The 12,331-nt window shown below is 53.0% G+C and overlaps 2 protein-coding genes and 1 pseudogene across 7 annotated transcripts; 1 reads left to right on the top strand and 2 right to left on the bottom strand.

Moving 5' to 3' along the window:
* The first annotated feature begins 555 nt into the window (after positions 1–555).
* Positions 556–6,603, top strand: Fbxw9 (F-box and WD repeat domain containing 9). Of its 6 annotated transcripts, none has more exons than XM_076847790.1 (10): positions 556–1,008; positions 2,449–2,588; positions 2,666–2,794; positions 4,140–4,252; positions 4,337–4,428; positions 5,457–5,605; positions 5,695–5,808; positions 5,941–6,030; positions 6,108–6,173; positions 6,253–6,603. In XM_076847790.1, exons 1-10 carry the CDS (start codon positions 603–605, stop codon positions 6,325–6,327), a joined length of 1,374 nt encoding a protein of 457 aa, XP_076703905.1. In that variant the 5' UTR covers positions 556–602; the 3' UTR covers positions 6,328–6,603. The 6 variants fall into 6 exon arrangements, with proteins under 6 accessions (XP_076703905.1, XP_076703933.1, XP_076703925.1 ...); XM_076847818.1 differs by having other exon boundaries at positions 5,545–5,605; positions 6,253–6,333; XM_076847810.1 differs by lacking the exon at positions 5,941–6,030.
* A 485-nt stretch (positions 6,604–7,088) lies between these two features.
* Positions 7,089–10,447, bottom strand: Gng14 (G protein subunit gamma 14). The gene is made up of 3 exons (XM_076848068.1): positions 10,404–10,447; positions 7,310–7,402; positions 7,089–7,214 (listed from the first exon to the last, which is right to left on the bottom strand). The coding sequence occupies exons 2-3, from the start codon at positions 7,400–7,402 to the stop codon at positions 7,089–7,091; spliced, it is 219 nt and encodes a 72-aa protein (XP_076704183.1). The 5' UTR covers positions 10,404–10,447.
* Positions 10,448–10,831: 384 nt separating this feature from the next.
* On the bottom strand, positions 10,832–11,529 carry LOC143400441 (DNA repair nuclease/redox regulator APEX1 pseudogene; annotated as a pseudogene).
* Between the last annotated feature and the right edge of the window lie 802 nt (positions 11,530–12,331).

Raw genomic sequence — 12,331 nt, forward strand, 5'->3', positions numbered from 1 at the left:
GTGTCCATCTACAATTTTAAAAAGTCATATACAAAATGAAGTCGCCTTCATAGCCCACAGGGTGCTGCTAGGCAGCCTCTTGGAACTTCCTATTCCTCAGCGACCGCCTCGGAGCTGGAGGTGGAACCTAGGGTCTCCCACACGCTACGCCAGTGCTCTATATGCTCAGCCCACGGTTTCGGTTTTGGTTTTTTGGTGTGTGAGTGTGCTGCTGGAGATGAGCCCAGCGCTTCGCGCCTGCCAGGCCGATGCTCTACCACAACGGAGCGGTATCCTCTGCAGGCTCGTCCCGGCACCCGGCCTGTGGTACTGGGGCAAGCGAAAAAGCTGCGGCGCGGGGACGACCTTCAGGACAAAACTGGCTCCGCAAGGTACAACAGAAGTGCTCGTTTAAAAACGCGGTACCGTGAGCCTGGGTTTTCCAGTTCAAGGCCGACGCTTTCAGAGACGGGGTCTAGGGCCTCGGCCGGTTTCCCCGCGAGCCGCTCGGTTCCGGCCGGCAACGTCATCAGACAGCGCCGGAAGTGTCTCCACGCTGCCTAGGAGACAGGACGCGGAGCCTGGCGCTGACAGGGCTCTGCGGGCCGCGCCCACCGGTCGCCATGGAGCTTCCCCCGGGGCCGTTCGATAATCCCCGCGCTTGGGACGATGACTCGGAGCCGGAGCCGGAGCCCGACCCCGACGCCCAGGCCGAGGCCTACGTGGCCCGCGTACTCAGCCCGCCGAAACCCGGGCTGGCTGCCCCGCGCGCCCTGCTGTCCACGCCCTCCGCGTCCCCCGGCGCCCTGGAGCCAAAGGCGGCGTCCAAGAGCCCGACTGCGGGTACGCCGGGCCTGCTGAGCCTTCCCCCGGAGCTGCTGCTTGAGATCTGCGCCTACCTGGATGCGCGCCTGGTGCTCTTTGTCCTGCCGCGCGTGTGCCACACGCTGCGCGACCTCGTGCGTGACCATGTCACCTGGAGGCTACGCGCACAGCGCCGCGTACGCGCGCCCTACCCGGTGGTAGAAGGTGCGCGCACCTAGGGGCCAGGGACGCCCTCCCAGGTCAGGCTTGGGGTGGGGGGAAAGGGACCTGGGTTGATGTGGGCACAGCTCTTGGAACAGGCTTCATGGCGTTTTGGCCCTGGCTGGAGCCTGAGGTAGTTTCTGATGGTGCCACAGTCCCTGATCTTTGGGTGGACCATGAGGCAGACACGTGTGGGTTCCTGATACCTTTGGAACCGGGGTCCCTGAACTCACTATTAAGGATTCTGAGGCTTGGGGTTTTCTGGTACTAAGGCCCTGACACCTGGTTCGGAGTAACCCGAGCTGTGCTTGGACTGAGAGTAAGCCTGGAATTCTCAGGCTGAGGTGGCAATTGGTGATGCCAAATCCCTTGAGCCCTAGAGACTTAACCCTGGAGAACAGAGGCAGGGGTTCCCAGTCTAGAGCCTGCAACACGCCTAGGGCTTAGGGGCTGGGATCCTCGATAATAGCAATCTCAGATCTTCAAGTCCTGGGTCTAGCCTGTCATCTTAGGCAGGGGCTGATGGTCACTCCTCCTGCCCTTAAGTTCATTGGTCCTTGAGAAGGAAGAAGAGAGCCTGGAGATCTTGAATTGATGTAGTTGATCTTTAAAAAAAAAAAAAACAACAAAAAAAAAACTTTATTTATTTTAGTTGTTGATGGACCTTTAGTTTTTATATGCCATGCTGAGAATAGAACACAGTGCCTCACACATTGGAGGCAAGTGCTCTACCACAGAGCCAAAATCCAGCCCCAATATAGTTGATCTTGATATTGGATCATCAAGCCCTTGAGCCAACATGAGTAACAAGCTGGATGGTTGATGACCCTCACTTGCAAGCTTTGATTTTGCAGGAGCTTTTGAATCAGCAATTCTCAAGGTGTTTCCATCTGACCCATTGAATCTCTGTACTTGGTACCTGGATTCTGTTTTTGTCTCCTGTCCTGGGGATGGAACCAAGGACCTCATTCACGCTGAGCAAGCACTTTATCACTGAACTACACAGCCCCACCCCCCTTGGATTCTGCATCTTACAAAGCTCCCAGCTTCATGCATAGTAGTTGGAGAAACACTTCCCTGGGTCTGATTCAGGTGGCTGAAAATTTGTCATGAGTTCCCAGCCTGAGGATTGAGGGGCTGAGGTCAGATCTCAGCCAGGGGTGAGACAGGACCTTAACTTCCTGAGGCTGCTGTCCCTCAGGGTTGGGTTGTAAGGGTAGGCCTGAAAAAGTAGTCTTGAGGTCCCAAGTTCTGTAAGGTCCTAGACCTGCCTGAGAGGTGGGTATGTAGGTGGGCCCAGAATTGAAGCTTGGCCTACTTGGGGTAGGTGAGAGGTTCAGGTGGGATTCTGTTCAAGTCTGGTGTAGGTTGTGATCCCTGGAAACCAGGGGTGGACTCTGCCAGCTGGTGCCCACTGGGGAACCTGCTCATGGTGTCCCACAGAGGAGGACTTTGACTGGCCGGCAGCCTGCATTGAGCTGGAGCAGCACCTGGCCCACTGGGCAGAGGATGGGCGCCGGGCTGAGTACTTCTGCTTGGCTGATGGGCACTTTGCTTCCATTGACACTGTGCTGCTGCTCCAGGTGAGGTGGGCTCAGTGGGGGGGCGGGCAGGGGTGGATCAGAATGGCTCCAACAACATCAACTTACTCCCCTCCTAGGGTGGGACACTCTGTCTGTCGGGTTCCCGAGATCGCAATGTCAACCTGTGGGACCTGCGGCAGCTGGGGGCAGAGCCCAGTCAAGTTCTGGTCAAGGCCTTGGGCACTCAGCAGAATAGCACCCACAAGGTGAGGGGACAGGAGGAAGACGCATGAGGCCTGGGTTGGGTGCTGTGGTTAAGGGCCTGGGTTTTGATGCTGGATTCTGTAACATTGAATCTCATTCTGCTATTGTTGGTGTGACATTGGGTGAGATGTGTGATACTCTGGGTCTCAGTTTCCACTTCTGTCCAGTGGTCAGTTAGTAGGATGATGAATGGAGATGAATTATGCATTAATATGAAAATGCATGAACCTCAGGATTTGCACACAATAGGTGCTCAGAAGAGGTCAGGTGTGCTGGGCATGATGGCACAGGTCTGTTTTCCCAGCAACTTGGGAGGCTCAGGGAGGAAGATCACAAGTTCAAGGCTAGCTCCAGCAACTTAGCAAGGCCATTTCTGAAAATATAAAAAGGGGTGGGATATATCTCAGTGGTAAAGTGCCCCTAGGTTAAATCCCCAGCACACAAAAAAATAAAAAATAAAAACAAACAAACAAAAAAACAGATTCAGGTAAATCTCAAGAGGTAAAGTATGGGGCAGTGTGAGGCTTCCCTTTGGGATCAGCCAGCCTCAGCATGACTATCCTGAGAAGTGACTGAGGGGTGGGGCCACTACCAGTCATCCAGGCCCACAGTTGACAGACTGGGGGCTGGATTCGCATCTCATTCTGTTACACCCTATTTATGTGACCTTGAGTGAGAGACTCAACCTTTCTGTGTCCATTTTCATCATTTATAAATCAGGGTGCGAGCCAGGTGCAGCGGTGGACACTCAGGGAGCTGAGGCAAATGGACCATAAATTTGAGACCAGCCTTAGCAACTTAGGAAACCCTGATGGAAAATAAAAAATAAAGAGGGCTGGGCTGGAGGCCAGTGGTAGAGCACCCCTGGGCTCAATCCTCAGTACAGCCCAAACCAACCAACCCACCCAGCCTCAAAGCAGGGCACATTACAGTGCTTTCCTCAGAGGGTTTGGTGAGAGTAAGCCATTCAGTTTCCAGCACTCTGGGTGTGAATGTGATTGGGGGTGTGACCCATCCTTGTCTCTAATATCAAACAGACCCCCCACACCCAAACCGAGATCTCATCCAGGTTGGACGTGCTCTGGCTCCTCTCTCCCTCCTCTGATCCTGACTTTGTCATCTGTGAGATGGGATAATCACATGGAAGCAGACCTACCCTAGCATCTGTCAAAGTGGGTGTCAGGGAGGAAAAACTGTGTGGCTCTGAGTGAATCTGTTGATCTCTCTGAGCCTCATCTGCAGAAGCAGAAAGGTGCCACCCAGCTTGTCCCCTGGGCTGTGGGCAGGAGCAGGTCCTGAGCTCACTAGATGGGGAGCCATGGGTGACTGCTGTGCCTGGTCCCGCAGGGCTGGGTGTGGTCGCTGGCCTCTCAGGACCACCGCGTGTGCTCCGGCTCCTGGGACAGCACTGTGAAGCTGTGGGACATGGCAGCTGATGGGCAGCAGTTCGGCGAGATAAAGTGTGAGGGGTCCTGGGCAGGGGGCCTGGGTGGGTAGAGCCATGCTAGGTCGCCTCCCCAGCCTTGTGGTCTTTGTGTCCCCAGGGGCAGGGCAGCAGTGCTGTGCCTTTCCTACCGGCCTGACGTCCTGGTGGCTGGTACCTACGACAAGAAGGTGACCATCTACGACCCCAGAGGTGGGCTGGGAGTTCTGGAGCCCAGGTGGGGAAAGCAGGGCCACCTAGGGTCTCCAGAGTCATATTGGGAAAGGAACACTCTGGTCTCAGCCTAGCTGGGGTGATAGTCACCTAACAAGGTGCTAACTCCTGAGAGTGGTCAGGGTCGTGTGAAGGTGCCACAAGCAACTGGGACGGGGATGCAGAGGAAGCCTGGCCAGTCCCCAGAGTCGGGTAAGATCCTGGCTTACCCTCTCTCCTAGCTGTGTGACTCCAGGCAGTTTCCCCTCCTGTAACATCCAAGTCATGAGCTGAGAGTGTCGGGCAGTGGTGAAGCATCTCCTGCTAGCATGCAAGGGGCCCTGGCACCACCACACAACCCCCACTTCATAACCCTCCAGCCCCATGGGGTAAAGGAATGGGATGGCATTGGTGGAGCCAAGCACAGTGTCACACCTAGAATCCCAGTGACTCAGGAGGATTGAAAGTTGGAGGCCAGCCTTAGCAACTCAGTAAGACCCCATCTCAAAAATAAATAAATAAATGAGAAAGACTGGGGATGTAGCTTAGTGGTAGAGATGTCCAGTAAAACACGCACACGCATACACACACGCACTCACATGCATACACACAAACGAACATTGGTGAGTTAAATAAGTTTACATAAAAGCACCTAGAACAAGCCTACGCAAGTCTTTTCTATGGTTCTATGGTTTATTTATTTATTCATCCTAATTTTGTGAAATCCAAGGGCCAGTGAGAGCTCTTTGTCCAGGCAGAAGTGGAACGGGGGACCAGGGTGGGACAAGATGCTCCTCTCTGAGCTGAGAGGAGCTGGTGGGGTTGGAGGAGGAGGTGGCTTAGGAGTCGGGGCCCGGCAGGGGCCTGGGCTCCTGGGCTTGGCTAGAGAGAGGAGAGAGATGAGCAGCTGTGGGCAGCGCCAAGCCAACTGAGGTCTTTGCCAGGGGTGGTGGCCCAGGGTGTTCAGATGAGTCTGGGGTCCCTGAGGCGCTCTGATGTGCCCCCTCCTCCCCGGCCTGTGCCACCAGCTGGCCCTGCCCAGCTGCAGAGCCGGCGGCTACACTCCAGCGCCGTCCTGGCGCTCGTGGCTGACGACAGACACATCGTCTCCAGCAGCGAGGACCACACCCTCGTGGTGTTCGACCGCCGGGCCAACAGTGTCCTCCAGCGGCTGCAGGTGAGCAGGCCCTCCCGGGGTCCCAGAGCAAGGGACTTTGGCCCGCCCCCCCCCGCTGAGCTGCCCTCTCCTGCTGGTCCCTCCTGCAGCTGGACTCCTACCTGCTCTGCATGTCCTACCAGGAGCCCCAGCTCTGGACGGGCGACAACGGGGGCCTGCTGCACGTCTTCACCATCTGTGACGGCTGCTTCCAGCTTGTCCGGGTCTGCAAGGGCACTTCCCTGCCCATCGTCCCCCCGGGCTGCTTCCTACCCTAGCCCCCAACGCCACGGGTGGGAGGCCTGGCCTTGAGGAGACCTTGCCTGAGTGTCACTCGTCCCACCTGCCCCCTGCAGTCCTTCGACGTGGGCCACAGGTCTCAGATCACAGGGATCAAACACTCGCTGGGAGCCTTGTATACCACGTCCACCGACAAGACCTTCCGGGTGAGGAGAGTGCTCACCCCACGGTCCCCATGGGCCAGAAATACATCTGTTGACCTGTTTTCCGTTGCCCTTCACAGGTGCACGTGCCCACAGACCCACCAAGGACCATTTGTACCCGAAACCACCACAATGTACTAAATGGGGTAAGGACCTGCCCCATGCACCCTGTCCAGCCTTCCCGAAGGGCCATCTGCTTGACTCCTCTGTCCCCTGTCCTCCCAGATCTGTGCTGAGGGCGACGTGGTGGTGGCCGCCTCTGGGGGCCTGTCGTTGGAGGTCTGGAGGTTTCAGGCCTGAGCAAGTGGACGCCATGTGTGTTGTGTACTGCCGGCCGCAGGCTGAGCCCCGGCCTCTGTTCTTGGGGGACCTTGCCCCCATTGGTGCTGACTCTGCCCCTGCTCCTCAGGCCCGGGATACACAGAGTCCCAGCTCCGGCCAGGACTGGGCCCCTTGTCTGGAGAAGTGATGTTGTGTTCTGGCCCGCCAAGGGGGCTGCTCCCCCCCTCAGGTCCTGGTTTGATCATGATCTGGACGCCATGCTCTGTGTCAAGAGCAAAAGAAAATAAACCTGATGACCTGTGCAGATGCTCCGGCCTGGGCTCTGTGCTCCGTGAAGCTGAGACACATCCCTGCCTCGGCTGGGATCCTGTGGGTGGCATGTGACAGTGGCCCACCAGGGCTGCGGTGCACACGGGGACCACTGCTGAGCGTATGCGTGCATGCAGGTGTGTGCAGGAGGGAATCCTGAGGTGGATAATGGCACCTCTGTGTGTGGCCATTGTGGTGTGTGATGGTGATTGGAACCCAGGTGTGTGTGTGTGTGTGGCAGGAGCAGGCATCTGCCTAGGAGCCAGGAGCTGTAGGGGTGTGTCTGCTGCTGTGCCCATGACTCTAGAGGTGGTGGGGGAGGGAGGTGGGTCAGGAGTGTGCCTGTCCCTGCAAGCCCGCTGTCCCCTGGCCCCCCGTCTCAGCCCAGCCAAGCTGTGCCCCAAGAAGCAATCACTTCATGTTTATTGAGGCTCCCTGGGTTGCCAGGGCTGTGGGGTGGAATTATGGGGTCACAGGATGGCACAGGGCTTCTTCTCCTTGAAGGGGTTGGTGGCAGCTGGAATTCCCACGAGGAAGGGGTCACTCTTCGCCTGCTCCGTGCAGAACTGTAGTAGGTCAGTGGCTGCCTTGGATACCTGCAGACCGACCCTGTCAGCCAGACTGGGCATCTGCTGCTCCCCCGCCCAGGTGTGCCCCCTCCCCTGCCTCCCTCAGCTGCCCCAATCCTTACCTTCACACGGTCCATGCCTGCCTCCATCCTTAGCTGCTCCACTGCTCGGCGGGCCTGTCCAATGTCACTGCCAATGGCCACCTTGCTGGACATCTGAGGGAGGGTAAGCAGGATATGAGCAGTTGGCCTAAGCCCAGACCCCAAACCTAGGGCCACCTGAGGGACCCTGCCCCTCCTCCTGTTGCCCCTGGAGATGATGAGGCAGCTCTTTCACCTGTGGGCTCAGGGAGCTCTGCTGAGGGCTCCTGAAGGTGCCTGGCTGCTGGCTGTGTGCAGCCACCTCTGCCTGGCTCCCCTCCCTGCACCCGCCTGGCTCCCCTCCCTGCACCCGCCTGGTCTTCCCTCCCAGGTCCCCTCCCTCCCCACCCCTGCAGAGACTTTGAAGCCAGGATTCAGTGAAATGTCACCAGCAGCAGCAGCCGCCTTAGCAGAGGGGGTTCCTGCCCCAGGAGGCCCAGCTGCTCCATAGTGTCACATGTGTAGCAGTGGGCATCCCCAGGGGCTGAGAAGCTTTGTGGGGAATTGAAGAGCCCAGGCCTCTCTGAACTGCTGGATTCCCTGCCGGCTGTTGCCATTTTCCGGGCTGCACCGCCTGATCTCACCCAAGATAGGACTCCACTCGCTAATGAGGCCTCTCTCCCCATCTTTGCTTCCTCTTCCCTGAGCTCCAGACCTGGGGACCCCATCCTTCCTCAGCACATCACACTGCTCTGTCACTCAGATATCAAATAATCTCTTTCATTCTTTTCTTTCTTTTCCTCTCCCTCCCTCCCTTCCTTCCTCTTTCTTTCTTTTGCCCTAGGTTTGAACCCAGGTACCTGTACCACTGAGCATTTAGTTTTTTGAGTCAGTGTCTCACTAAGTTGCCAGACTGGACTTTTTTTTTTTTTGAGTATAAATATGAAGATTTTATTTTTGAACCTTCTTGTATTTCATTGGTCTCTATATCTATATATTTATGTCAATACTACTTTTTAAAAATATTTATTTATTTACTTATTTAATTTTCATCTTTGTTTGTATGTAATGCTGAAGATCGAACCTGGGCCGCACGCATGCCAGGCGAGCGCGCTACCTCTTGAGCCACATCCCCAACCCTGTCAATACTACTTTTATTATTTTTTTTAATTTTAAATCTTTTTTAAAATTTTGATTTGTTATATATGACAACAGAATGCATTCAATCCATATTACATATATAGAGCATAATTTTTCACCTCTGGTTGTGCACAAAGTAGAGTCACATCCTTTGTGTCTTCATACATCAACTTGGGGTAATGATGACATCACATTCCAGTCTTTCCGGGTAGGAAAGACTGCCCCCTCCCTTCCCCTTTGCCTTGAACTTTTTTTAAAAAGCCTTTTGTAGTTGTGGATGGACAGCATGCCTTTGTTTTATTTATTTTTAGGCAGTGCTGAGGATCGAACCCAGGGCCTCACACATGCTAGGCAAGGGCTCTGCCACTGAGCCACAGCCCAGCCCTGGTCCTGAAGTTAGTGATCCTCCTGCCTCAGTCTCCTGAGTAGCTGGGATGACAGATGTTTGCCACCACACCCTGCTCTTATTCACCTCTAACCTCACTTGGCAAAACAGGACCCTGAATCATGTCCCCCAAGACCCTCTGTCCTCTAGTCAAGTTCACTACTGTCCCCAACCGCTCAGCCCAGATTTCCAACATCTCCATCCCTCTTTCTCTGATCCTAACCCATCTAACCCTATCTCAGGTGCCATAAGATCAGCTTCAAATTAGGTTCTCTCTCTGGTCTCTTCCACCCTTCACACCACCTACGCCCTGGTCACAGCCTCCCCTCTGTCCTGGCCTCTTCCCTGGCTGTTTTCCTAAAGGCAGCCAGTGTGATGTGTAGAACAAAAATAAAAAACCTCTCCCGCGGACAAAGCTCACTCTCCTGGCCACAGTCCAGGGCGCCGCCGCCTGCCCCTCTGCAGTTTCCTTCTTTTTTTTTTCTTTCTTTCTTTCTTTTTTTTTTTTTTTTTTTTTTTGAGACAGGATCTTGTTATGTTGCCCAGGCTGGTCCCAAACTCCTGGCTCAAGTGATCCTCCTGCCTCAGTCTCCTGAGTAGATGGGACGTGCAGGCAGGTGACACCATGCCTGGCTCACAGGTTACTGGTCATCAGCCCCCCTCCCTTACCCCTCAGGGATCACCATGATGCCCTGTGTTAGTCTGCTCCAACTGCCAGGACAAATTATCAAGAGTAGTGGCTTAAATAGCATGAATCTATTTTCCCATAGGCTGAAGGCTGAATGTCAGAGATCGGAGTGCTGGCAGGGCTGTCTCCCCTGAGAGGGTCACCTTCTCGCTGTGTCCTCACGTGGTCTTTCCTCTACACGCACATTCCTTGTGTCTTTTTGTGTGTCCATATTTCTTTTTATAAGGACACCAGTTAGATTGCATTAGCACCTACCTAATGACCTCATTTTAACTTTATTACTCTTTGAAGACCTTCTCTGGGGGCTGCAGTTGTGGCTCAGTGGTAGAGCACTTACCTAGCATATGAGAGGCACTGGGTTCGATCCTCAGCACCACATAAAAATAAGTGAATAATCCCAGCGGCTCAGGAGGCTGAGGCAAGAGGATTGTGAGTTTGAAGCCTGCTTTAGCAACAGCAAGGCCCTATGCAACTCAGTGAGACCCTGTCTCTAAATAGAATACAAAATAGGGCTGGGGATGTGGCTCAGTGGTTGAGTGCCCCTGAGTTCAATCCCCAGTCCAAAAAAATTAATTAATTAATTAAAGGTATTGTGTCAATGTACAACTAAAAACAAAAGACCTTCCCCAAATACCATCTCATTCTGAGATACTGGGAGTAAAGACCACATGTATTTTATGGGGACAAAGGTCAACCATTAACTTTTTTTTTGATGCTGGGTGGAACGGGGCCTTGTGAATGCTCAGCATATGCTCTACCACCCAGCTGCTTCCTCCATCTTTGCTGAGACTGTGTGCCCAGCACCAGGCTTAAGCAAGAACAAGCACCCTCCCCATTCTTGTTCCTGGGAGATGATGGCAAAGCCACTGTGAAAGAGATGACATTTGGGGCTGGGGATGTGGCTCAAGCAGTAGCAGGCTCACCTGGCATGCGCGCGGCCTGGGTTCGATCTTCAGCACCACATACAAATAAAGATGTTGTGTCTGCCGATAACTAAAAAATAAATATTAAAAAATTCTCTCTCTCTCTTAAAAAAAAAAAAGATGACATTTGAAAGAGAACATGAAATAAAATCAAGAAAAGGTTGGGGGGGAGGGCAGCCTCAGGGAGTGACTAGAAAAAACTATGACCTTTCATTTTTCAGATATTGTTAAAGAAAAAAGTAGGGGGTGTGCCCACAATAGAAACCTTGGGCTTAAAAAAAAAAAACCTTAGTCTGTTAACAGTAATTTGAATGAAGAATCCATATTCTTACAGAAGAGAAATAAAATATAGGTTTCTCTAGAGAACTACTTAAGGAATGCTTGGGGAGGGTGCTATTTCCAAGACTCAAAATGATTCTGGGAGGGAGTCACAGTGCCAGGTATAGGGTGATGGGACAATGATCACTGCCAAAGGCCTTGGAGAAAATCTTATTACCACACAATGCAGGTAAAAGAGAATGGGACAACAAAAGGTCATCAAGGTGCCAGCCAACATTCTTGGACCGAGCATTCATCATCATGTTAAGTCCAAAAGTCACGGGGTACAGGTGCCAGGAAACGTCAGCCAGTGGCACAGCCTGCAGTGATTCCCCAAAGTCACGGTGCTCCCGTGGAGTGAAGCCATCATTTTTGTTTGTTTCCTCTGTGGTTACGACAGTCAATCTTCATGAGCCACACTGAGGTGCCTACATAGCACAAGGGGCTTGCAAGAAGCCAAGTTCCTTCAGGAACTTGTGAAAGGCTTAATCCCAGCGCTGCCAATACTCCAGTCTTTCCAGACCCCAGCACAATGTGTCAAATTCAGCCACAATCACTTGGCCTTCCTGATGTTCTTCCTCACCAATACCATAAGAGACTGATGGGGTACTGGCGGGGCAAGTAGAGCCATACCACGATATCCTTCCTTGTCTGAAGGAGCTGACCTGTACTGAGGGGATAGTTCAGGCAGCTCTTGAAGTTCAGCTGGGAGTTTGTTCTCTGAACATTTGGTCTCTTGGAGGCAGAGGGTATCTGGGGCTTCTTCCTTTACCCAATCTAAATCCGAGATCATGGATTTGACACCCATTTCATAGGTAGAGGTTGGCAGACATGCTGATGGGTGTGGGGTGTGACGGAATGGGCAGCATCCAACTCAACCCCAGGCTCAGGTATAGCTCAGTGGCGGAGTACATGCTTAGCTGCAAAAAGGCCGAGTCTGACACTTAGCAAGGCAACAGAGAAACACTACAAAATATCCACTTCCCAGTTGGATTATTATTTTTAAATATTTATTTTTTAGGTGTAGATGGACACAATGCCTTTATTTTATTTATTTTTATGTGGTGCTGAGGATCGAACCCAGGGCCTCACCGATTCTAGGCAAGCATCCCCCCCCCCATTGGATTACTTTTCAATTAAAATGTTTTTTGAGATGGGATTTTTCTTTTTTTTTAGCACCAAGGATTAAACCTAGGGATGCTTAATCTCTGAGCCATATCCTCAGCCCTTGTTGTATTTTGAGAAAGGGTCTTGCTGAATTACTTAGGGCCTTGCGAAATTACCAAAGCTGGCTTTGAACTCACAATCCTCCTGCCTCAGCCTCCGGATCACCTGGGGTTACAGGCATGGGCCATGGTGCCCAGTTGAGATGGGATCTTGCTATGCTACATAAGCTGGCCCCAACTCCTGGAGCTCAAGTAACCTTCTTGCCTCAACCTTCTGAGCAGCTGGGACTTCAGGCATGAACCACCACATCCAGCTCTTATTTTTTATTTATTTAATTAATTTTAATATCTTTGTGCTGAGATTGAATTTAGGGCCTTTCTACCATTGAGCCACACCCCAAGTTAACTCTCCAGTTTTTAGCCTAATAAGGGAGTGGAGAGTGG

The sequence above is a fragment of the Callospermophilus lateralis genome, chromosome 1, assembly GCF_048772815.1.
Source record: "Callospermophilus lateralis isolate mCalLat2 chromosome 1, mCalLat2.hap1, whole genome shotgun sequence".
In the NCBI taxonomy this organism is placed as follows: domain Eukaryota; kingdom Metazoa; phylum Chordata; class Mammalia; order Rodentia; family Sciuridae; genus Callospermophilus; species Callospermophilus lateralis.